This window comes from Lonchura striata, chromosome 15, assembly GCF_050655825.1.
Source record: "Lonchura striata isolate lonStrDom1 chromosome 15, ASM5065582v1, whole genome shotgun sequence".
Taxonomy (NCBI): domain Eukaryota; kingdom Metazoa; phylum Chordata; class Aves; order Passeriformes; family Estrildidae; genus Lonchura; species Lonchura striata.
In genome coordinates, this window is record NC_140717.1 from 14,796,620 (window position 1) to 14,820,231 (window position 23,612).

At 55.3% G+C, this 23,612-nt stretch overlaps 1 protein-coding gene across 38 annotated transcripts in view; it reads right to left on the reverse strand.

The window, feature by feature from the left end:
• Positions 1–6,956: 6,956 nt before the first annotated feature.
• The window catches only part of NCOR2 (nuclear receptor corepressor 2), a 227,989-nt gene continuing 211,333 nt past the window's right edge, over positions 6,957–23,612 (reverse strand). For 30 of the 38 annotated variants that reach the window (XM_085593368.1, XM_085593374.1, XM_085593370.1 and 27 more), the window contains 16 exons: positions 23,217–23,580; positions 22,241–22,471; positions 21,899–22,144; positions 21,609–21,758; positions 21,081–21,221; positions 20,808–20,970; positions 19,862–20,292; positions 17,417–17,560; positions 17,159–17,301; positions 16,636–16,826; positions 14,987–15,133; positions 14,556–14,701; positions 13,212–13,265; positions 11,055–11,282; positions 9,325–9,504; positions 6,957–9,211 (listed from right to left, as the gene is read on the reverse strand). In XM_085593368.1, coding sequence (XP_085449494.1) covers positions 9,036–9,211; positions 9,325–9,504; positions 11,055–11,282; positions 13,212–13,265; positions 14,556–14,701; positions 14,987–15,133; positions 16,636–16,826; positions 17,159–17,301; positions 17,417–17,560; positions 19,862–20,292; positions 20,808–20,970; positions 21,081–21,221; positions 21,609–21,758; positions 21,899–22,144; positions 22,241–22,471; positions 23,217–23,580 — 3,135 coding nt within the window. In that variant the 3' untranslated portion in view covers positions 6,957–9,035. The remainder of the gene's footprint in view (positions 9,212–9,324; positions 9,505–11,054; positions 11,283–13,211; positions 13,266–14,555; positions 14,702–14,986; positions 15,134–16,635; positions 16,827–17,158; positions 17,302–17,416; positions 17,561–19,861; positions 20,293–20,807; positions 20,971–21,080; positions 21,222–21,608; positions 21,759–21,898; positions 22,145–22,240; positions 22,472–23,216; positions 23,581–23,612) is intronic. The other 8 variants (XM_085593376.1, XM_021532796.4, XM_085593377.1 and 5 more) reach the window with 4 other exon arrangements.

Sequence of the window (23,612 nt, forward strand, 5' to 3'; positions counted from 1 at the left end):
TTTGCCGAGTAGACTGAAGGTGGAGTGGAGCAGGGAATGGAGGAGCAGCCTTTGAGGCTTGGGGTGCTTTGCTAAGCAGAGCTCTGCAGACTCTCCTTTCTGAGTCCCCTGGGACTTGTTCTGGCAGCACCAGCCCTGTGTGTGAGCCCAGCCATGGCTGAGGCACTCTGGTAATGAGCCACGTGTTCCCAAGGCCCCCAGGCTTGGCAGGGACCTTCTGGAGCTTGGCTCTGCCAACAGGGAGCCCCACTCAGCACTTCTGGTGAAGGTTTCCCTTGCCCTCCCCCTGCCACTCGCTTCACTCCTCCAAGGGTCTCTCCCCTATGTGCACTCTGAAAGAGGTGGGGAGGGAAATCAGAGTGTTTAAACACTGCCTAATGGTGAAAAATAACATCTGGAGAACAGCCTTGCCCTTCACAGAGTCCTCCACCTCCACATCTCCCAGCAGAAAACAGATCCAGAAGGAACCCATCAGCTCAGCACTGGGACCAACTCTCCCTGTGGGTGCCATTGGCTTGGGGACAGCAGCCACTGCCCAGGGGACAGCAGGGACCCAGGAGCCCTGGAGAAGTGGCTAAAGCCACACTCACTGCTGGGAGATTTTAGAGAGTAAGGGAAGCTCAGCAAGGGGTGACTCCTTGCCCTCCCATGCTGGCCCATCTCCCCCATGCCCCCAGGAAACAAACCTGCTTCATTCGAGCCTGTTTCCACAGAGGCTCTTCCAGCCAACATTAACACACTCTGCTTTACTTCCCAGCATGGCCTGGGGCAGAAAGCAACATCTGAACCTAATAAAAAGGCTGGCCTTCCCCTCAAAGAGACCCAAAAGCAACCTGTGCTGTTTGGTTTCCAACCTCTGCTGTTTGGTTTTTCCTCATCAGTGAATGGAGGAGGCAGCTCCAGCTCAGGGGCTCCAGCTGGCCTGAAGGGAAGCAGGATGTTCTGTCAGCCCATGGAGACCAGTAGCTTAAAAATGAGTCCAGTGGGGTGGAGTTAGATGGGTTTCAGTGCTAAGGAGCCAGTTGTGACTTCTCACTGGGGAATAAGGACTTGTTCTTCCCTTGAACAGAATGGTGCTCCTTTTCAGTTCCAAAAATGTGAAAGCTGGAGATGGCTCTAAGCCAAGGCCCAGGATTAACATCCTCACGGGGGAAAGCTCTGCTTTGGTCCAACTGGAATGCAGATCCAGACCTGGCACCCATCTTCAGGCACACCAGGTTCCTCGTGTCTGACCTCTGCCAGCTGCTTCACTTTCTGGAAAGGGCTCAGAATGAAACAGCAACATAAAATACTCCTGGGCCTTGGGCAGAGCTGGATCAGGATTTCACAGCTGACGTCTGGACTTTAGCAAACAAACACCTGAGTCAGTGGAGTCCAAACCTCTTCAGAATCTCTGTCTCACTAGAGCTGATTTGGGGCCCATCAGGCCACAGCTGCTGACAGCTGTACAGAGCAGTTGGAGGGACGTGTTGAATTAAGATGAAGTGACTTCAATGGCAACCTCTTGGATGGTGCTGCTTGGTTATTTGCTCTTCATGAAACCTTCCCTTCCTCCTGTGCCATTGGAGGCAGGAGAGGAACCCCCCAGAAGCTCCTGGCACTGCCCCTGTCCCATGGGCATAATGTTTCCCACAAATACTGACCTGCTGCTTATGGGACAACTGCCCATAGGTGAGACCTCAGAACAACCTCCCCAGGGCTCCTGCTGGCTCCATGAGTTTCCTCAGCATCTGCTCAGGAGCACTGGGGCTGCCATGGCGATTAATAATGACTAATCTAGATGCACCATCGTTTACATGGCCAGTGTGGTCAGCATCTCCTCTGCCCTGACTTAGCTCAGCAAATACTGCAACAGTTTTTTCCAAGTTGAACATGCATTTAGTCATCAAAGAGATTGCAAATGACTAATAAATATGAAAAGAAGTTGGGGAGCAGCAAAAGTTTCTGGACCAAGATCAGTCTTTACTGACAACTGCTGCTTTTCCTAAGCAAAAGTACCCTGCAGAGTTTAAAACAGCATCTGACTTCAAAGCAGAACAGCTCTCCAGATGGAGCTTACCACCCCTGCAACACCCTGTGCTTCGTCAGGTTCCCTGCACTTACAGAGGGACAGTGGGATTATTTCCAGAGAAGGGAATCACAGCGGCCTCTTGGAGCCCAGGGACTCGGAGCAGTGTGTGACTGATGCACTCCCCACGGTGCTGGGGGTGAAGCTGAGCCCTGGGCTCTCCTCCTGAGCACCACGGGCAGCCCTTCCTGCCTGCTGCTCTCCGTTTACAAGGGCCAGCAAGAGGAGAGGCTCACCTGTCAGCTGTGCCTGCAGCTGGGATGAACACGGTCCCTCCTCGGTGGGATCCGGACACCCTCCCCTACTGGGAAGCAGGAGCCAGGAAATGCTGTGCTTGCAGCACAAGGATTTCACCTTTCAACTCTGTTTTGGCAGATTCCCAGTTCAGGGCATGCAGGCAGATGCCGTGAATTTCACAGGGGGGGCTTTGGTCACCCTGGTGCCACCAGGGGAAGGGACCTGCAGCCCGGCAATGTGCCACGTGCTGGTGGCTGCCCAGGCTTCACCTCCCCAATCCCTCCCTGCATCCCTGTTAGGGAATTTCTCCATGGCTGGAGAGCTGTGCGTCCACGGATTTCATTTCAGGGCTATTTCTGCAGAGCTGGCTGGTTGGTTTGTTGGTTTATTTGCTTGTGCTGCAGGCTCCCAGCCCCTCTGAGCACTTGCCCTTCAGTAATGCCAACACCACTCTCAGATCACTCCAGATACAACTGCTCCAACCTCCTGTCGGTGGCCAGTGATTTATTACCACTCCACCGCCTGGAGTCCTGACAAATCCTTTTTGGAAATTGCAGGAGGCCAAAAAATGAGAGGATAAATAAACCTGACAATTAATTCAGCTGTTACTCACACACACACATAGTGACACCCATTCCCAAGTCTCTTATGAATCCAATTCTCCCCAGAAGGCACAGAAGCCAGGCAGAGCTCAGCCAGCCTGGACACCTCTGCCTCTGCCCGACACCCTTCAGGGTCCCAGTGCTGATAAGAGCCAGGCATTCCACCAAAAGCTGCTCTATTTTCCAAGTTACTCCCAGCCTACCCCGTCTCATCTCCTGCCAAGACCAGCTCTTTAGCCCTCTGCATCATTATCACAGAGCATATATAATTTCATGGCAAATCACAAGAACTGATGTATGGCTACTTGGATTGCAATTGTCAGGAAGAGTATAAAATGCTTCCTGCCGTACAGAGCCCAGGAACAGCCTCTGGCCAAAGGCTCAGCTGGGGAAACCCTGCTCTGCTGGGGCTGGTGTGGGAGGGCTGTGGGCCACCATCGTGGGAGGACACAGGGCTGGGTGCTGCCAGCACAGAGGTGTGGTATTCTGGAGTGATTTGTAGCCTTTTGAAAAACAAATCTCGCCCTGCTCATCGCTGGGTACCCCAGCTGCATCCCAGTCCCCTTCATGGCCCACAGGGCACCTGCAGCCTCAGGGTGGTCCTGGTGCCCAGTGCAGTGTCCTGGGGTGCACAGCAAGGACAGCCTCCACCTCGTGCCCTTTTCTCCCTGCTCTTGTCACTCAGCCTGGCCTAGCTAAAAAAAAAAAAAAAAACCACCCCAAAACCACAAACATTTTCTTGTTCTAATTCTATCCAAAAGAAAAAAAAAATTCTCTAATCCTGACTGAACGCTGATTCATCACAAGAACGTCACAATGCCCCTGCACCTTCTCAAAGGGCAAAGGTATCAGGGGCATCTTTTATCTTCCCTTTCTTCTCAAAAACTCCTGTCTGCCACTTAAAATACAAGTGCATGTGGATTGCTGACATATTTTTATTGCTGGTTTTCAAAGCCATCTACTTTTGTCCCATTTCATTTTCATCTCTTTATGTAAGAGCTTTGCAAGTAACCTAAGGTTTTCCATCATTAAATTTTAAGTGTTGGCCTTGAATTGAGAGTTTTCCCACCTTCTCTTTCTTCAGCATCAGTGTGAATTATTGACCAGGGAGACAGCTGTCAGCCCTTGTCAGCATTTAAACCCTGATGTGAGAGGTTGAACAGCCCAGCTCCTGTTTGTACTGAGTTATTAACTTACTCTAATTGCCTTCAGAGTGGCAAAAGCCTTTCCATGAAGGTTTTTCAACAAAATCTCTGGTCTCAAGAGATCTTTAGGCTGATTTTTAAGAGCCAGCAGTATCAGCCCGGTGCATTGCCATGGCAGCTGGTTGCTGGAGGAGCACATGGAGACGGGAAGAGGCAGATTTGGTCAGAGTGGGGTACATACCTGGAGGGATTTCAGAGGGTATCTCAGCAATCCAGATGATCCAGGGTGAATCTCAGCAGCATGGAGAAAGAAGCCTTTAGGATATCCCTTGGGCAGACAAACCAGTGCTGGCAGAAGGCAGGGATACACTCCAGCTGAAATGGTCACTGCTGTGCTCAGGAGAACATCACTTGTGTAAAATCCATTTCTGAGCCCCGGGAAAGGCAGCAGAAGGCCCTCAAACCACCTAACAGCCATTCAAGGGGCTAAATTCCACACAGTTGTTCCCCTCAGCTCAGTGACCCCCACTCATCACTCCCCACTTCAATCACACCCTCCAGCAGTGGGAAGTGCTCCCCAGCCTGTGGCATCACTGTGGGAGAGGGACCTGGGCACTCCCAGCTGAAGTTAATCAATTAATCACACCTCAGCTCAGTGACCCCCACTCATCACTCCCCACTTCAATCACACCCTCCAGCAGTGGGAAGTGCTCCCCAGCCTGTGGCATCACTGTGGGAGAGGGACCTGGGCACTCCCAGCTGAAGTTAATCAATTAATCACACCTCGTGGGACAGGTGTTGGAGCTAAACCAATTTAGACCCGCAAACAGATCCCAGGGCTTCTTAATTAGGCTGCACTTCTTAAGTAGTCACTCCTTAGCATCCCCCAAAATTTCTTACAGCCCTGGGTGAATGAGACAGGGGTCTAAGGGTGCTCACTGTGCTCTCATATGTGGAAAAACACCTGCTGCCATCACCCCTTGGTCCCTCAGCCCATTTTACCTTGGGCACCCCACCAGTGCCAGCACGGGGGTCCCTTCACCTCCCACCCTCACCTGCAGCCTGTGAGCAGCTCGTCCTGCCCAGGCTCTCACACACCACAGCAGGAGCTGCTTTCTGCTGCCAAAGAAGTTTGGGGTTGGGTTGGTTTGTTTTTTTATTGTGTAACCAGCACGGCAGCGGTCGCTGGCTGGGCACCCGAGCGCAGTAACAGCGAACAAACCCCTCCAGCAGAGCCACCCCTCCCCTCTGAGCAAGCTGGGCAATTATTTACACCTGGTGGTCCCTGCACAGCAGCTGGGTACACGCAGAGAGATCTTCCCCCTCCCAGTACAGTTCAAGAGACAAATTGTCCAGTGGTTTGTTTGCGCTTGTACAAGTTACAAAGTTGGTAAAAGTTTAAACTCGGGGTTTTTGAATAGTTGAAATGTGAGTTTCTCTTGGATTGCACAACCGCAGCCAACAGCACGAAGTGGTGCTGTCAGACACTGCTGTCAGATTTTGGGGAGCTTGGGGATGCCTCGGTGGGGAGAACGAGGGCCAGGGGGGAAAACAACACAACCTACAGGAGCAGCAGCTCCTCCTTTCCCAAAACCACACTCCCCAGTGAAGTGGGGCCATCCCTCTGCAGGCTCCCAGGCTGGGGGGAAGCCCACCAAGCTGCTCTGGGCCTCCTGCCCACACACTGCCAGCTCGCTGATGTGACACTAATTAATTAACCCGCAGCAGGAGGATGCTCTCTGCTCCTGCTCCACAGCAAGGGGCTCAGAGCTCCCCAGTGGGAGATGCTGCTGCTGCTCTAGGGCTCTCCTGAGTCCCTCCATGCCTGTCCCTGCTGCTGCCAGCGGCAGGCAGCTCCAGGAGGGGCTGGGTGAGGATGGGGTGTGTGGGGAGACCCAAAAATGGAGACACAGCAAGACAGAGAGTGCCAAAACCAAGCAGTGCTGTGGCCAAATGTGGAGCTGAGCTCTCAGCAAGGGGGGCTCCCCAAGAGTAGGATCCCACTGGAGCAAATCCCACCTGTCCTGGCCTCAGCCGGTCTCCTGCATCCCTGGGCTGCTGCCCCAGCCTAGGGCAGGTGGGATGGGGATACGTGGCACAGCCAGGGCCTGAGCTCCTGCACAGAGCTGGGAACATCAGCAATGTTTTCATCTTCCCCCATTCAGAACAATGCCAAAGGATCCCCCTGAGCAGGGGGTGAGGCTGCTGGAACCCTGCAGCATCTCGGTGTCACCAGTGTCACCCCAGCACCTTCACAACCTCCCAGCCCACAGCACTGCCCTGCCCAGGTGGGCGACATCTGCCCATCCATCCACCCACCCAGCAGCACTGAGCCAGCCACAAACCCCACGAGGGCTGAAACACCCTCGCCAATACCTTAGAACTCTTCAGCCACGCTCGTGGCACAGCCTCAGGCATTGCTGTGCTTTGGGCTGCTGGCCAGCCCCAGCCCCTCACCTTGCACCCACGGAAATCAGTGGAGGTGAGAGGAGAAGACAAACACAGCTCCAGGGCTGGCACCGAGGGGTGGGACGGGCTCTTCTCTCCATCCCACGGCTCTGGGTGCTGCCCATGGCTAACGGGGAGTGCAGCCCAGCCCAGCTGGAGACAAGGCAGGTCTGCAGCTCCTGGACGCAGCCCGTGGCCCTTCCCCATGTCCCCCCACCCAGCTGCAGGGCTGGCACGGGGTGCCCAGTGCCGAGAGACCCGGATGCTCCCCAGCACCTCCATCCCTGGCGTGCTGCACCACCTACACTGGCGAGAGCCCCAGAGGCTGCAGTGCCCTCCTCGCCCCTCGGCCACGCCGCTGGGGCCGGGCAGGGTCGGTGGTGCCACTCTGCAAACACCGTCCGCTCACAGCGCCGTCCTGCCCGTCTGCAGACACCAAGCAGCACACAGTATTGCTACTGTGCCAAGTGGGAACTTTATTCTTTGTTGTGGTTGGGGGTTTTTGTTTTTTTTTTCCGCTATTTTTTCCGAATCGGCTACGGAGGCGGCTTTGAAGATGGGTCAGATTTGGATAATTCTTTTTTTTCCCAGCAGAATCTGCAACATTTTAATAGCGTTTTGCCCAGACATCAGCTCTGTGAGTTTGTACAGCTCAGAGCCACGGAGACACCAGCAGCAATAACCTGGGAACGCAAAGACTTGTGCATTGTCTCGGATTTTTTTCTTTAAAAAAAAAAAAAAAAAAAAAAAAAGCACAACAGAAAAGACACAAACATTGATGAACATTTAAAAACCTGTACATTGTAAAAAAACGAAACAAAAAATAAAACCCAACAGGAAAAAAAAAAACCAACAAAACAAACCCCAAACAAACAACAAACACCATCATTCTCTTGCTTTGAAATCAGAATCAACCTGGGAACGTTGCAGGGGGAAAAGAAAGATCCATGGGGAAGGTGACGGCGCCTGAGCCCGTGGGGCTGCCCGAGGCTGCGGGGCTGGGGCTCCTCTAGCGTATAGAATGCAAAGCATTTAATACATTTTATTTTTTTTTCTTTTTTTTGCCATTTGTTTTCCCCCCAGAGCGAGAAAGCAGAAGTGAATGAAAAAAAGTCTAATATTTTTGTTCTTTAACCATGTAACTGCAGATATGAGCCAACATCATGGAATGAAAAAAATAATGTAAAGTAGAGCATTCATGTGTATCACAAAAATACAATAAAAACTTTTTTTTAACTTTTTTTCTTTTTTTTTTTTTTTTAAAGTTTCCTGTGAACTCCCTGCCACGCTGGCCTCCTTCCCACTCTGCCCCTGCCCTGGCCAGCTTGGAGGGCTCTGGAGAATCAACGTCTACAACCAGCAAAGGTGTGTGTAACGGGGGGCCCTGCAACCATGGCAAGATTTTTGTTTGGTTTTTTTTTAAACTAAGTACATACATTCTCCTGACTCCCAGACAACTTTGATGGATCATTGTTACCTTCTTTTTTTCTTTTTTTTTAAACCCTTCCATACAATGGACAAATGCATCAAAGCCTCCATGTAAGAACAGAACCTCTTTTACAGCATGTAATACTGTGTTTTGTTTAAGTCCTTCCTTGCGTAAAATATTGACATAATTCACTGAAGGTATCAAAAATATACCCTGTAGACCAATACAATTTACAATTGCCTTTTCTCACCATTCAGAAAACAATGCACTTAAAGCAACCGAGCCCCTCGGCGGGCAGCGCGTGAGCCAGCCCGGGACGTCCCTGCCCGCTCCGAGTGACCCAGGATTGCTTCCATCCAAGGGACCAGGACTTTTTGTGGGTTTTTTTGTTAAGAAACAGCTCTTCACTCCCTCCCCTGCCCGCTCCTCCCAGCCATGTTCGAAGCATGTCGTGGCGGGGCTGATACGTCTCGTGACACGGGAATGCCGGGCACCCAGCCCTGGGATCAGCCAGGGGACCGAGCCGGGGCGTTCCGTCCCGTTGCACTTCTCAACCGGTTTGTGTTTATTTTTTTAAAATCTTTTCTTTAACCCGCTCAAGGTTTTGCAATGCTGAGGCACATCCCCATGGCCGGGTCCGGGGGAGCGTCCCACCGCTGCCAGCTGCACGGAACATCCCGCAGCCCTCGTGGGACGGACACACGGCAGCTCACGGTCCCTCTGGAGCACGGGGGCACCGCTCAGCACGGCTGCCAGGATCGAAGATGGGTTCCTTGCGTTTTGTCTCGTTAAGGCTTTTTTTTTCTTTTCTTTATCAGACCGAAGAGGATGCAGAAATTTCCAGATGTTGAGAAAAAAATAACCCAAACAAAATTAAAAAAAAAAAAAAAAAAAAAAAGAAACGAACCAAAACCATCATCCCCACCAAATTGCCTGGTTGGGAGGGAAGGTAAAAAAAAAAATAAAAAAGGGAAAATGAAATAGCTCTGCTCCTGCATCTTCGCTCGTGAGAGCCGGCGGGGCCGGGGCGGTGGGCGCTCGCCCCGGGTGTCCCGCTCGCTCCCCGTGCCCGGGTTTGGTCGCCATCTCCCTGCCCCTGGCTCCTCTCATTCACTGTCCGAAAGGGTTTCGTACTGGGAGCAGAGCAGGGGCTTGGGCTCCTCGTCCCAGGCGTGGTGCTGGCTGCCGGGGGTGCCCTGCGGCAGCGGGGCGCTGGGGGCTGCCGCCACCACCCCGCTGGGCAGCCGCATGGTGAGCGGGTTGTAGGGGAACGGCGTCGAGCCTGCGCGGGAGGAGAACAGGCGAGAGTCAGCCCAGCGTGGCCGTGCCCCTGCAGCCTCCCCACGCCCTGCCAGGGTGGCACGGCCGCTCCGGAGCCGTGCCCTCCAGCCCTACCTGCGGACGATGGCCTGTCCTCCCAGACGCGGTTGGTGAGGGGCGTCCTGCGGTTGCAGTCGCCCTCCGAGTGCACCGAGGACACGGAGGGCGGCCGCTCGCCCGAGGACAGGCCGGGCGCTGGCGACTTGGCCTTGCGGCTGTTGGGCCTGGCAGCGATCTTTGGCTTGCCCCCTCCTCCTGCAAAGAGAGCACCCGCTGTCACCCGGCTCGTCGTGACGGGACCCGGGGGCTGGGGAGGGGGTGCGGGTTCCCAGCGCTTCCCTTTTAGGAGCTTTGTGAAAACGGCTGGTGGCAGGAGGGAAGCCCACCCCGGGCCGACGCAGCACGGCGGGGAATGGCGATGGGGCGGGTGGAGGAGGGCTCTGCTCCCTCCTGGGCTGCTCCACTTTGGGGGAAAATGCCACCAAGTGTCCCGTGGAGGGACGTGGGGCAGAGAGGCTTTGGCCGTCTCCCTGCAGGATCTGCTCCCGTGGCTCAGCCCCACATGCACAGCCAGCCCCAGGAGCCCTGAGCACATCCCCCATTCTCATGGTCTACGTGGCCAGGATGGTCTTTCATCCCTCCTTACGGCAGAATCCCTGGGGATGTTTAGCCAGGTTTTAAAAGGTTTGAAGCCAGAAGGGCTCTGTGGGGCAGGTGAGCCCACATAAACCAGGGGGAGCTCCCCGAGGGGGAGGCATGGATGGGCTCTGCATCCCACCCTGCCTGCCCAGCAGCAGGCAGCCTCCACCAGGCATGGGGAGGCACAGCTGCAAGAAGCTGCTGGTTTCATGCAGGAGCCAGGAAAGCTTTTCTGCAAAAAGCTTTAGAGTGCCTGTGTTAGCTGACCCAGAGAGGTGTGAGGAGGTGTGACCTGGATCCATGTGTGCACCTAGGATCTAGTCCTGAGCCAGGGATTCCTGAGGTGATCCCTGGCAGTGGTGTCATGCTCTGTGCAGGGCACTTGCACGAGGCACTCTGCCCCTGTGTGTGGGGGACAAATGCTTCCCCCATCTGTCCCTGGTCCCTCTCCTCCCTCCCTTTCTTAAGAGGGGATTTGCACAGCCAGCCTCTCATCTCTGCTCAAGTCTCCCCAAAGCTGAGCAGACCCTGCCATGGGGCTCTGCAAACCCCACCAAGGCCCATGGGGCAGCTCACCCCCAGCTCTCCTCTCTTATCATCCACTTTTAGCTCCCTTACAACCTCCCTCTGGTGCCAGGTGCTCCCAGATCCTATCCCCTCATCCCAGGTTGGATTCTGCCTCAACACCCCCACAGATTGAAGTGGGGAGGGAAATGTCACCCTGCCCTGTGTCCTCCACACCAGCCCTTCTCAGCACCTTCCCCTACTTTGGCAGCAGCGATCCCACTGGGGGTTTACAGACAGTTGGGGCTGGCTATTTAATTTTATGCCTTTGATTTTTTGGGTGGGGAGGGTTTCTACCCCCCATAAACTTCTCCATTGTGTAAAAAAATATAGGAAAAGGAGATATTAAAAACCAACAAATAAGGAAAAGAGCAAGTCAGTGGTTTAGAGAAAGCAACAGCACCTTTGGAGACTATTAAATTAACATCAAACAGGATTAATCAGCAGATCCACAAAGCTCAAAGCTGGGGGAGGGAGGGGAGAAAAGTAAACAAAAATGAACAAAAACGGGGAGGGGAGGAATAAATCCCCCTGTAAATGGGGAGATGAAAGGGCTGAGAATTAATAACACAGAGAGAGTGAAGGTGGAGAGGGCTGCAGACCTGGCAAGGAGCGCACGTCCTCGTTTCGTCCATCAGCAGGAGTTATGGGCATAGCAGCGGGCAGGCTTGCACTGGCATTCAGAGAGTTAAAAGCATTGGCACTGAGAGGTGAGCGCTCTTCCCACTGCTCGTCATATTTACCCATTAGGGCTTTCCTAATTATTGCCTCCAACCCCATGTTGGTACTGGAATTCTCTTGGACCGACTGGCTCCTACAACTGATTAGCCCTGGGAGATACGGGAGAGGGAGGAGAGAGGGGTTGGGAGATGGGGGGGAGCCACATGAGAAGAAAGATGGGGGGGATGGGGAAAGGGGGAGAAAGGAGACAAGGGAGAAGGGAAGAAACAAACAGTCAGCACATTCTCGCAAAGCAACAAACTTTGTCATCTTGTTCTTTAAAGCACTGCGATGCACCCGTCCTCCTCCTCCTCCTCCCGCTCCATCCCGCCCCGGGGCTCGGCGGGGGCTGGCGGTGGGACGGATGGGACTCACTCTGGGACCTGGGTTTTGGGAAGCTTCCCCGGGGCCAGGGGCTGGGGACAAGGGTTTGTCACTGAGCCCCAAGGAGCATCTCCAAGGAGCAGGGGCTGTGCTCCCAACCCAGCCAGGCTCGGCACAGGGACAGGAGGAAGGTAATTTGGATGTAGGGTCCATACGCACACATAGCAAAAGTCAGTGTGCCAGGGATTTGGAGGCCGGGACGGTTTCCTATAAGGAAAATCAGGGAAGGAAAGAAGGAGCACCCCACAAAAACACTTGGTGAGAAAGACGTGTCTGGGTTTGGCCCTGGGGTGACAGGATGCAGGCAGCCCCCGGAGCTGCCTGCGTGGGCCGGGCTATGGGGAGAGGGGAGCGTCCTGCTGTCCCTCCTCGAGCTCTCTGCAAGCCCCCCGTCCCCACCCCGTGTCCCCCACGGGGACCGGCGCCCCCGGGCCGCGGGACAGGATGCAGAGGCGAAGTGTCCGCGTGGGTGTGAGTCTCAAGCCATGCAGTTATGGAGCAGCACCGCACAGGGACCAGAGGCTCAGCCACGCCACCGTCATTCCCGGGGTGGCACTTACAGGGAACAAGCAAGGGCAAAATACAGACACGGAACTGCCAGGCCCCCCAGCTGAGCCCATCCTGGGGCATTTGCTCTGGGATCCCTGCCCCTCTGCTTGGAAAGGGACAGATCCCAGGTTCCCGTAAACCCGGTCTGAACATTTGTCTTGTTCTAAAAACAGGCAGGGTCTTTGCTGGTCCCCTCTAGCCAAAACTGACTCTCAAATCTTGTCTGCCGGGGCTCCTCAGGTCCTACCTGGCTGTACCTGCTCACCCCAGCAGCTGATGCCAGCTCACTTCTCCCAAACTCATTTCCACTGTTAAGCAGTCCTACGCCACTGGCCCTCCCACGGCACCAAGCCCCTGCCCACAGCACCTCCTGCCCTTGGCTGTGGGAAACCTGCTGCTCTCCTACTTAAAACTAACCACCTGAAGGCATTCCTGCTGTAGGAGAGCATTAATGCTCAATCAATTAAGTAGCAATTAGTATTCCTCAGTGGGGATTCACTCCATTCCAGAGTCCACCCGGACATGTCACAGTTCCCGCTGTCAGTCCCCCGGGCTGGTCGTGGGGACTCCCAGGAGACACCTCCTCCTGCCCCAGCACCCCCATCTCCTTTTTGGTCCTCAACATCACCACTTTGCCCAGCACAGGCTGCTGCTCTTGCCCCAGTTTGCTTTTGTAACTGGCTCCTGCATCCTGCCCAGCCCAAAGTGACAGAGACCCCACTGCCCACCCTCACACTCCCCTTTGCCACTGCCCTCCCACCCACCCACAGGTACTACAAGGTCCCACCAACAGCAGGGTGCTCTCTCCAGGTGTGAGGTTCACCTTGCTCAGATGGTTTAACCCTCTGATGGCATCAGATGGCCAACCCTTGCTTGACCTTTAGCCTCTCCTCAAACTCTGCCAGGCTTTCCAAGGAATTACACTGCCCTTTCTCCAACCCAAAGGCAGGGAGTTATGGTGTGTCCCAAGGTTCTGTCTCCCAGCAACTGTTACACTTGGTTTTAAGGGAAAACAGAACAAAGGAGACGCTTAAATCTACTGAGCCTCCTGTTCTCCATAGCTGTAAGCCCTGAGGGAAACGAGGTACAGGTATGTGGGGAGTTACCTGCTCCGGTAATCGCTGGCATGTTGAAAATCTCTGTCCCAGGCTGCCCCACATCTGGAGAAAAACAAAGAAGCTCTTCAGCACACAGAGCAGCACATGCAGATTAGTGCTGGGAGGACCTGCCATGGCAGCCATGGCAAGACTCCCATCTCTGTCACAGCACTCAGGACAGCAGCCCAGCTCCCCCCAGGCACTGGGGCAGGACTGTGGGTGCTGGCTGGGACCTGGAGTAACTCCCAGTGCCTTTGGGACATCCACAGTGCGCACCTTCACCAGGTGAGAAAGGGCAAAAAAGCAGTGTCCTGAAAGCCAGGGCAATGTCTTCGTGCTCAGTGCTCCCTCCTGCCCTTGGGATTACATGCTCCATGAAGCCAAACCCTCTCTTCTGCCCATGGGATTTTCAAAGGCTCAATGCCTCCTATCCATGGAGCAGGTCTGGGCAGTGGAGAGGGCAAGGAGGAGGAAAAGAAATGTTAAATCAATATTTTCCCTCTTAGCTGAGCTGTTTGACTTGGATATTGCTTTCCTTAGAATAACAGAAATTCTCATCAAATAAGAGGCGTATCCAATTTCTATATATTTTTTCTTGATAAGGGAAAAGTGTGGAAGGTCAGGGGGTTCAGCCACATGTCCCCAAAGGGGCATAACAATACTGTTGGCTCATGGTAACATCATCCAGGAGACGAGACAGCTCGGTCCCTCTTATCCGATGCAGCTGTTGTAAGATGGATTCAAATTGAATTAGTATTGACTGTATAATGCTGGGCTAAATTAAATTATGATCCTATCTACTCTATTAGCGGTTAATGAACGAACGGGCTGAATTTCTAATCTGAGCCAGCCTGGTTAGTTTTACAGAGCTGCACCAATATTGATGTAGGGCTTAAAGTAAGGTTGGGGGGAGATGCATCTCAAGGAGGAAGGATTCAGCTTGGCTGGCCAGTCATTAAAATATCAATTGCTTTTAAGTGTCTTCCATGCTCAGCTCATTATTTCCTTCCTACTGAGGTTATCTGGTGTGGGTGGGATTGACAGCCTCAGAGCACAGAGACCAGTCTGGGAAGTCTCCCACTGCCCCCCTAGATACACACAGTCACTGCTGGCACCAGTACAGAGCATTCTAGGAAACCACTGGATCTTGCAGTTCATAAAATCATAGAATATCCTGAGTTGGAAGGGACCCACAAGGACCATCGAGTCTGACTCTTCAGTGCAGACAGAGATGTCTGGGAGCTCCCAGCCCTTTAACACAGCAGCACCCATTCCCAAATCTCCTCTGCTTCATGTGTCCTCGAGGCTTTTCCTCCCCTGGTGCCCTGCACTCGCCTCCCCACAGGTTCTTACTGTACTCTGTCTCGTTTTTGTTGGTCGTGCTGAGCTTCTTGATGATCTCCTGCTTCTTGGACTTCACCATGGCAGAGTTGCTTTCGGTCAGCTTGCTGAAGAAAGCTGGACGCTGAGTGTTGTTTCCTGGGGACTTGGACCCCATCCTGCAGAGCAAAACACCACTGGAAACCTCTGCAACGTCCACTGCACAAAATCCTACCTAAAGAGCCTCTTCCCGCAGTGTGACTGCTCAGGATCAGGCTGGGACACTCAGCATCTCCAACCTCTCCCCTCCCAGGGATAAGTGTACCCCGTGGTATTGAACAGCCGTGACAAACAGAGCCCCGGGATGGGACACAGCTTTGGGCAGCAAGGAAAGCAGCCCAGGCTAGGGGTGTGTGGGGACATCCCCATGCCCAGCTGCCCCCAGCACCTGCTCCAGGCCGTACCTCTGGTCCAGGGGCTCTCCCTCGCGGAACAGGACGGGGTACGGGGCGCTCTTGGCGTGCTCCGCGTCTCCGGCGCCGTCGGGCGGGGACACGGGCTCGATGCAGCTGTCCGGCCCTCCCGCCGCCGCCTTGCCCTGCTCCGGGGACCTGGGCAGCAAGGGGACACGCCAAGGGGTCACTGTGACAGCCCTGTCCCTCTGCAGCACCTCGGCCTTGGGAGGGGGAAAGGATTCCTGGCACTTGGGCCAGAGGGAGAGCGTGGTTTGGGCAGAGCCAAGCCCTGGGCGTGATCCCCCCAAGTGGGACAGCTGAGCCACCCCAAACACAGCACCCAGAAGGGACCTGCTGGTGGCAGGGACACATGGATCCCTGTGGAGTGCTGTGACATTAACCTTTTAGAGCCACTGCTTTGGATCCCTGTGGAGGGCTGTGACATTAACCTTTTAGAGCCACTGCTTTGGATTCTCTTTATCTGTGACCACAGCGGAGGCAGAACCTGCCACATCCCATCTTTGTCAGGGCCACGGAGGAGCTGGGTGGCTGCAGGAGGGGGCCTGGAGCTGGGGCAGCTTGGAGAGGATCACTAATGGCCCCTGATGCCTGCCCGTGGCCAGAGCCTGGGACACTGCCACACTCGAGTCTGCGAGGAATTCCTCACACCGAGTTCTGGGAATTTATGACTTTGTTCTTTCTGTGGTTTCTCTTTCTTCCCCAGATTTTTTCATCACTGGGTGGTCAGGGCTGGGCTCTTTTCCTTCATGTTATAAAACGAACTCTAGGACCAGGCAGAGCTGGGAAGAACAAACCCATTTACTGACAAGGCACCACTCGGATACATCTGGGTGGGTGTTTGGGTGGGAAGACAGACCCATTTTTTAATTCCATACAACAGGAATCAGACCTGCCTTGTAGGAGCAAGAGGATTTGAAAGTGACTTTAAAACCAATACAGGTGGTGCCTGAAATGAACAATTGCAGTTGTCAGGGCACCTGTGTCTAATAAACTTCTGATTCACTGTGCAAGATGAAGATAAAATTAACTTTGAACCAATGGAAAACATGTTGCTTCAGGTTTTTTGGAATCATCTGTGGTCAGGGACTGAGAACAGTGACAGGACAAGAGGCAACAGGCACAAACAAAACACATAAAAATTCCATCCCAACACAAGGAAAACCCTTTTTTCCTTAAGAGTGCTGAAATGCTGGGTACAGGCTGGCCAGAGAGGTGCTGTCAAACAGTGGAGATATTCTGCACCCAACCAGCCAGGACCCAGGGCAACCTGCTCAAGAGGTCACTGCTGGGCTGGATGATCCCAAGAGATCCATTCCCACCTAAACCAGCCAGATTGGGAAGGGAATTCTGCACGGACTCTAAGGGGGTCTAAAGATCATCTCTAGGACAACAGAGATGGCAGGAGGCACCACCCCATGGGAAAGATGCCCAGATGAGAAAGGAGCTGGGCTGTGCAAGCAGGGACTCCCCACAGCACCAAACCTGGGAGAGCAACACCAAGCTCCAATCTGCCCCGTGCAACCCCTCACCGCGGTGCCAGGCAGCCGAGGGCACCCACCCGAGCCACCCCTGGGTGCCTCCGAGCTCAGGCTGCCTCATGCCCACGTGTGCCAGCCCGGGTTGGCCTCCGAGCTCACCTTTTGCCCCCCTCGCCCTGCGGGGAGATGCGCGAGGCCGCGGCGTGCTCCTGCTGCAGGAAAGCCTCGCTGGGCGTGCGGCGCAGGTCCAGCACCGGGCACGTCGCCCCGGGGAACGAGTACACCGGGGGCTGGATGTGGGAGTTGAGCTGCTGCGGGTGATGGCGCGTGTAGTCCTGCGTGATGACCTCCTGCAGAAAGAACCAGAGTCAGAAATAGAGCTGGTTTCGACCTTTTCGCCTTGCTTGGTCCAGCTAAGAGGGTGAGCGGGAGGGAAATGAGCTGATTTGTCCCCACAAATGGAACTTGTGCCTCCTGTCTGCAACAGCTTTTGTGATGGGCTTCTTGGAAACACAAATACCTGGGCTGAGCACCCGTGATGCCCCCTGCTCTCCAGCCCCCAGCTAGAGGAGTTGAGGTTTCACTCCCAGCCCATCCCCACCAGAAATGTTTCACTGAGCTCCTCCCTCCTCCCTGGAGCCCCAGCAGGAAGGGGATGAGGTGAATGAGGCTGGTTAGTTACACTGATGTGCTGGGCCAGCGTGACCACGCGCTGGTTCATGCCCTTGATGCTCTGGCTGGACTGCAGGGGCTGGCACTGGGGCCCGTCGGGCTGCCGCAGGTGCTGCAGGTGCGCGGCTTCGGGAGCCGAGGCCTTCAGTGAGCCTGGGGGCACCAAGGAGAGAGCAGCAATGAGGTGATGACATCTGTGTCCCCTTCTTTGGATGCCATCCCAGCACCGGGGCACAGCCACCCTGGGCGTGCCAGCCCCTGTTCTCACCTTGCTGCTTCTGCCTCAGGTCATGCTCCCCGTGCCCCTTCTCTGTGTCCTGCAGCAGCTTGGCCCCTTTCTCATGGGACAGGCTGGGCGAGCTCACGGGACTCACTGCTTCCATCCGCTCGGGGCTGTAGCTTCCATGAAAGCCTGAGGAAATGGGAGGGAGTTGAAACCAGGAGCTCACGTAGCTTTTCTCCAGCTCTGTTGCGCCACTGCTTGCGGGTAGAGCCTCGTGTTCAGCAAAACGTGGGGAAAAAAGAGATGAGGGAAGACCTGGCAGGTCACACTGCAGGGCCACCTCTGATGTCCAGCTGTGGTGATGGCTGCTGTGAAGAGGGGATGTCTCATTCCTGCAGAACTGGACACTCAGCAGCTCTCGGTGACAGCGTGAGATCCAGGGATCAAATCCAGTTTGTGCCCACATTTTCTCCACCCATTGAAACCCTCACGATACCCGGAGGGACAGCGATGCTCAGGGAGAGTGGAGGTGGCTGCACAAGAGGTCTCCAAGTAAAACAAATCCCCAAGCCCACCATGGCCAGCACCAGGGACTTGAAAACTGGATGTGAGACCCTGGAGACCCCAGATGCCATTCCAGAGACAGTGGGCTCACAGACCACAGGAGCAAAATTTGAGCATTCTCTGCTTTTTAACACCTTGCACAGACTCATAAAACCATTGAAGCTGGAAAGACCTGTAAGCTCATTGAGTTCAACCACAAACCTACCACTGAAAACTCCACTAGGGTCTGCACAAGCTCTGCACAGACTGAAAGAGCATCAAAGCAGGCAGAGCTGCAATGAGAGACAACCATTACCTTTCAGCAGCGAGGGGAAACTGAGGCATGGATGGGTTATGCTTCTGCAGAGCAGAGGCAGAGGATGAAGAGGCCCTGGAGGAGGCAAATGGTGCCTCTGTCCAGCCAAAGACATTTGGCAACACAACTTTTGCCTCCACAGACCTTTATCCTCCTAACACTCTATTCCTAGAGACCGCCCTCAGCAAGCAAACGTGGCAGAGGACCCACAGCACTCCTGGAGGGCTCCTCCCTGCACCTGAGGCACAGGGAGGGGAGGACTCCATGGAGAAGCCCCCTGCACTGGGGATGGGGATGCAGCATCCCCCACTGCCCCATGCACACCAGCACTGAAGGGACCACACTTCGGACTCACCCAAGATGAAGTATCCTGCTCTGGAAAGGTCCCTAACCAACAGCTAGGTCCTGAGGAACAGCACCTTCTTTCTGTAAGCTCTGTGGCCAGAGCAGAGCTGCCCCTCTCCGCAGCACAGCACTCAGCTGGATGAAGTACAGGTGGCAGGGAAAAAGGTGGGCAAAGCTCAGCCAGGGAGTGCATCATGGCCAGAGGCAGAGCCACAGTCCTGGAACACGCTGCTAGAAGGTGCCAGGACCAGACTGAGGGGTGGGATGGGATGCAGCTCTTCTCCTCAGCCATGCTGCCCTATCCTCTCCATCCCTGGGATATGGGAAGGGGAGTGGGACAGCCCACTACTGATGGCCAAGGCAGCTGCTGCAGCTTGAAGATGGGGTCTCACCAAACCCCCACAGGCTGCTTGTTGCTTCTGCATGCTAGTGGGAGCCTGGATGAATGCTCTGGTTGAAGGCTGGTCCTGTCAAGAATGACCCAGACCATGAAATCCATCCTCCTCTCTGCACTTTCTATTGGAGTAACTAATCCTAGTGCTTTTGTGTCTTACACAAGATTCCTCTTAGCTGGTTCTTGTGGTCTGCTCTGGAAATGGCTGCTGAGCATGGCTGGGCTGAGTGATCCCACAGCCACGGTGCCCACCCAGGGCAGCATCCAGCACCCTGGGTGAGCTCACCCTGAGCACAGGGACCCCATCCCAGCTGAGACCCACAAAGCCCTCAGAGACCCTGCAGCTCATGCCAGGAGCTGCTTGTCTGATGGCCAGCAGCCTTGTCACGCTCACAGTCCCAGTTCTCCGCTTTGCTCCTTTGATTTATTACCCACAACTGTTCCTTACAGACTGCCTGGGAATTTCTAAGGATGGGGAAATCAAAATCAGCAAATGGCTATTGTCTGTAAAAAGCAATACCAGGAACTGGGCAACATTTGCAAAACAGGACTTGGTAACTGGAAAAACTAAAAAGAGTGTGAGAGAAGGGAAGACCCTTAAAATAAACAAAAATTAAGAAGTCTGGAATAACACAACTGCCAGGAAACAGAGGGATGGACAAGCACACTTGGGGAGCTGATGGAGCCAATATCCAAAATGTGCAACTGAAAATAAGAAGTAATGAAATAAAACAGGTGTCAGGCCACAGGTCTCTCCCCTCTGCCCTCCAATTTCTGACCATCACTAGTGGAATGGCTACTCAGTGAGCCTCTTTCTTGCTGCCCCCTATCACAAGACATTTGGTGCATGACAATCACATCTACGAAGTTGGCCGCTGTCGGGTGGTCTTACCAAGTGCTCGGAGCTCCTGGTCCTGCATGGAAAAACGTTTACTTTGACTCTTTTCTCTACTGTGCTGCTCGGAGCCTGAGGCTGCGTGCTGCTGGTCCAGAGGGTGGTGGTGCTGCTGGCTTTTCCCCTGTCCTCTGCCATAGTGATGAGAGGAGGCAGCTCCGGAGGCGGGCAAAGGTCTCGACTCCATGGCTTTAATGGGCGAAGGCGACTGTTCGAGGCTGGCCCCACTGGGCAGCTTTGAGGTGTAGACGTTGTTGTCAGTCTGGGCTCGCTCTGCCTTGGCTTCCCGCACCCTCGAGGCCTCTTTCTGCAGCATGGCCGGGTCCAGCGGGGCCGCGTAGCCGTCGGCGCTGAGGGAGGAGCGCAGGGCGGAGGCCGAGGGGAAGGCGGCAGAGCGGATCGGTGACGTGGTAGTGGTGGAGGAGGATCTGGAGGGGAAATGAAGACAAGGCCAAGATGAGAGAAGCAGAAAGGGAATGCTGTTACCAAAGCCTTGCTGTTCAGTTTTGCCCGGTCGAGCTCCTTCCAGGCATCCTGAGCATAAAGCTGGGCTATGCAGGGCCAGTGAGGAGGGCTTGGATGGAGCCTCCAGAGTAACGGGCCACAGGGTATTCAGCCTGGAGAACAAAAAACCCATGGACAGGTCCCAGAGACCTTGATAACTCCAACACCAGGCTACCTTCAGCAAGAGGAGCAATACTTGCATTTGGGCACAGGCACACTCCTACTTTTTCTCCTGGCAGCAGGAAAAGCCATCCGGAAAAGCAAAGAATCGGGGTGCCAAAGTGTGCCTCTCCCCATCACAACTTCCCTGAAAGCCCCAGTCCTGCTCCCACTGAGACTGAAGGAAAACAACTCCCACTCCTTCCTCTCAGAGGTGCTCATTAATGAAGTGCTGGCGCAGGCATCCAGGCAAGCACTGGAAACCAGTGGGGGGCCGTACCGTAGGACGGAAGGGGTGGGGGTCTCCGAGGAGATGATCTTCATGCCGGTGTTGTGGAGCACGCTGGGGCGCTGCTGGATGGTCTCGTGGGTGCGGGGCGAGACGGGAGAGTGCTGGTGGCTGTGAGAGTGGGAGGACGAACGGCTGCTGGACTGCTCTGTACCTGCGGAGAGCACAAGGAAGGGCTTCTTCAGCTCTCTGTCCAACAGCCCTAACCCTACCTTCCACCCAGCACAGCTCCTAGGGTGGAGGATGGACTCCTCCCCAGCCTACCTGGTCTCCAGATGGGCGCATGCTCCACTGTGGTGGAGGCTAGGATGGATTTTTCACGCTCCCTCTCTCGTTCCCGCTCCCGCTCCCGTTCCCGTTCGGACACTGATGATCCTGACTGTTTGGTCATGTGTGTGGGCCCTCCTGAAACCCAACCAAAAGGCAGTGAGAGGGCTGCAGACACAGCAATTCCCCCCAGCAGTGCTGCCTGCTCTTCACATCGCTGTATCTGCAGAGCAGATAAGGAATGGCTCCATCCAAGGTCAGCTGGGGCAGGGGAGTCGAGGGCAAACAGTGCGACTGTCCTGGCGCCATCGCCAGGGTATGACCTTCCACAGAGATGTTTGCTTTGGGGAAGAAAGGGGGAAAAGCAAGGAAGCCCTCAACAAGCAGGAAGACAGGGAGTCAGTCCCTGAGTAATTAATCTGGGGTCTCCCAACCTGTCCCAGCATGCCGAGCCCATGGCCTTGGACTGGTTATGAGCGTCCTCCTCAATCATTTTCCCACTGGAAAAGCAACCTCCAGCATTACCTGGGGAGAGCGGGGAGCTGCTGTGCCGGCTGCCAAAGGTCTGGGGGGGTCCAGGGATGTAGGTGATGCGGTCCATGGTGGTGGCAGAGGTGCCAGGGGTAGGGGGCACGAGGACGGGCAGGTGTGGCACTTGGGACAGGTCGATGATGCCTGGAGAAAGAAGCGAGAGAACTGTCAGGACAACGCCGAGCTGCTGCGAGCTCGGCCGTGCTGGAACTGGCGGTGCCAGCCCGACCCAGCCTCCCTCTCCCACGCTGCTCCCAAAACCCCAGACAGTGCCATGGGAGGACCTGCTGCATAGTTGAGGGCGAGGGAGGGCTCCCGGGGCGACAGCCCGCGCAGCATGTCCGCCCGCTGCGCCATGGCCGTGGCTGCGGCGTTGTGGTGCATCTGCTGCGACGTGATGTAGTCGTTGATGATGGTCTGGCGGTTCTCCATGGCGGCCGTGTCCGGGTAGCCCCGGATGAGGTACGGGGGGTACAGGTGTGGGTACGTGGGGCTCGGAGCCAGATGCCTTGGCAGGTAGTAAGCAGCAGCTGGGAGAGAAAAGGAGGCAGATGTGAAGCCTCGGAGATCTCCAGCTTTTGGGGCGTAAGAAGGAGAACAGCAAACCGTGCCCCCAGGCAGGCTACCTGCTTCCAGCTGGATTCCCCTCGGGATGGCGGCGGGGTCGAAAGGCAGCGGGATGTGCCCTCGGTACAGGTCGACGCCGCTGACGCCGCGGAGCAGGTGCTCGTACGGGGAGATGGGGTGGTGGTGGTCGGGCACGGGGGCGTGCGGGGACTTGGAGTTGGTGAGCTCTCTCGATGTGGGGGTGATCTTTCTCTCCTGGGACACCGGCTTCCCAGCAGTGATGCTCCCTGCTGAGCGCAGAAGGAAATGAGTCAGAGACTGAGCACTGCGGCCAAGCCGTGTCCCTGAGGGATGCCTCTGGCCAAGCATGTCCCACAGGCACAACCGTAGCTACCCTGAACTCAAGGGACCTTTCCCTCCTCCCTGCACTGCCATGCCCTGTTACACCACCAAGGGCAGGGTGGGCCAAGTCCCAGCTGCCCCAAGGGAGAGAGGCCTTTCCCAAATCATCCCTTCACCCTGGCACATCCATGCTGGGCAATCTGTGCATTCACCCTGGCCAGCACGAGCCAACGGTGGTGCAGCCTTGCTTCCCCACTCTTCAATGCAAGGAGGTCACTGCTGCTGTTAGTGGGAAGTGTGAACACCTCCCACCCAGCATCCCAAGCACTGCCTTCCTGCCCGCCTATGGAAAACAGAGTGCTGTGGGCCACTGCTGGGACAGGGAGGACACTTTAGGAACACCAATGGCTTCACCAGCCTTGGCCCAAGTCTCTCTTTGGCTACCCTGGTGCAGGTGAGGTGCCCTCACTTCAACAGTGTGAGCACCCCCAGGAAGGGCACTGAGCCCCAGCTGTCCCCGGCAGCCACCCCAGTGCCCACAGTCAGCCATGGGCATGCAGTGCTGGGAAGAACAGGTTCCACAGGCACCTGCTGGAAATCACTTGGGGAGGTGGGGTCAGCAGCCACCTCCTGTGCACCTCACCTGCTCAGCTGTTAGAAATTTTACCATCAAATAAAAAGATTGAAAAGTACCTTCGTGCTGCCGTGGGGTGGACTCCCGTGTGGAGACCGGAGACCCTCTGTGCAAGTGGCTGCTGAACGCTGTGCTGTGCCCTGCCTGGTGGTCCTCATAGCCCAGGGCACTTTGGTGGGGCTTGCCCGGCTCGGGTACAATCACAGGAGCCCCTCTGGCGATGGAGCCACCCGAGTTTGTCACAGGGCTTGGCCTGTTTTTCAGGCTCTCTTCGTAAGCTCTTTCCAGATTCCTCGGGTCTTGGATGACATCCAGGGAATGCACAGAGTGAAAAGTCCTGCCGGGACTGCCGATGATGGAGCGCACGTCGTGCTTTTTGGTACTCGAGGAGGAAGAGCCGCTGTCGTACTTCAGTGGGGTACCCTGGGGACAGGAGGCAGAGGGGACATCAAAGG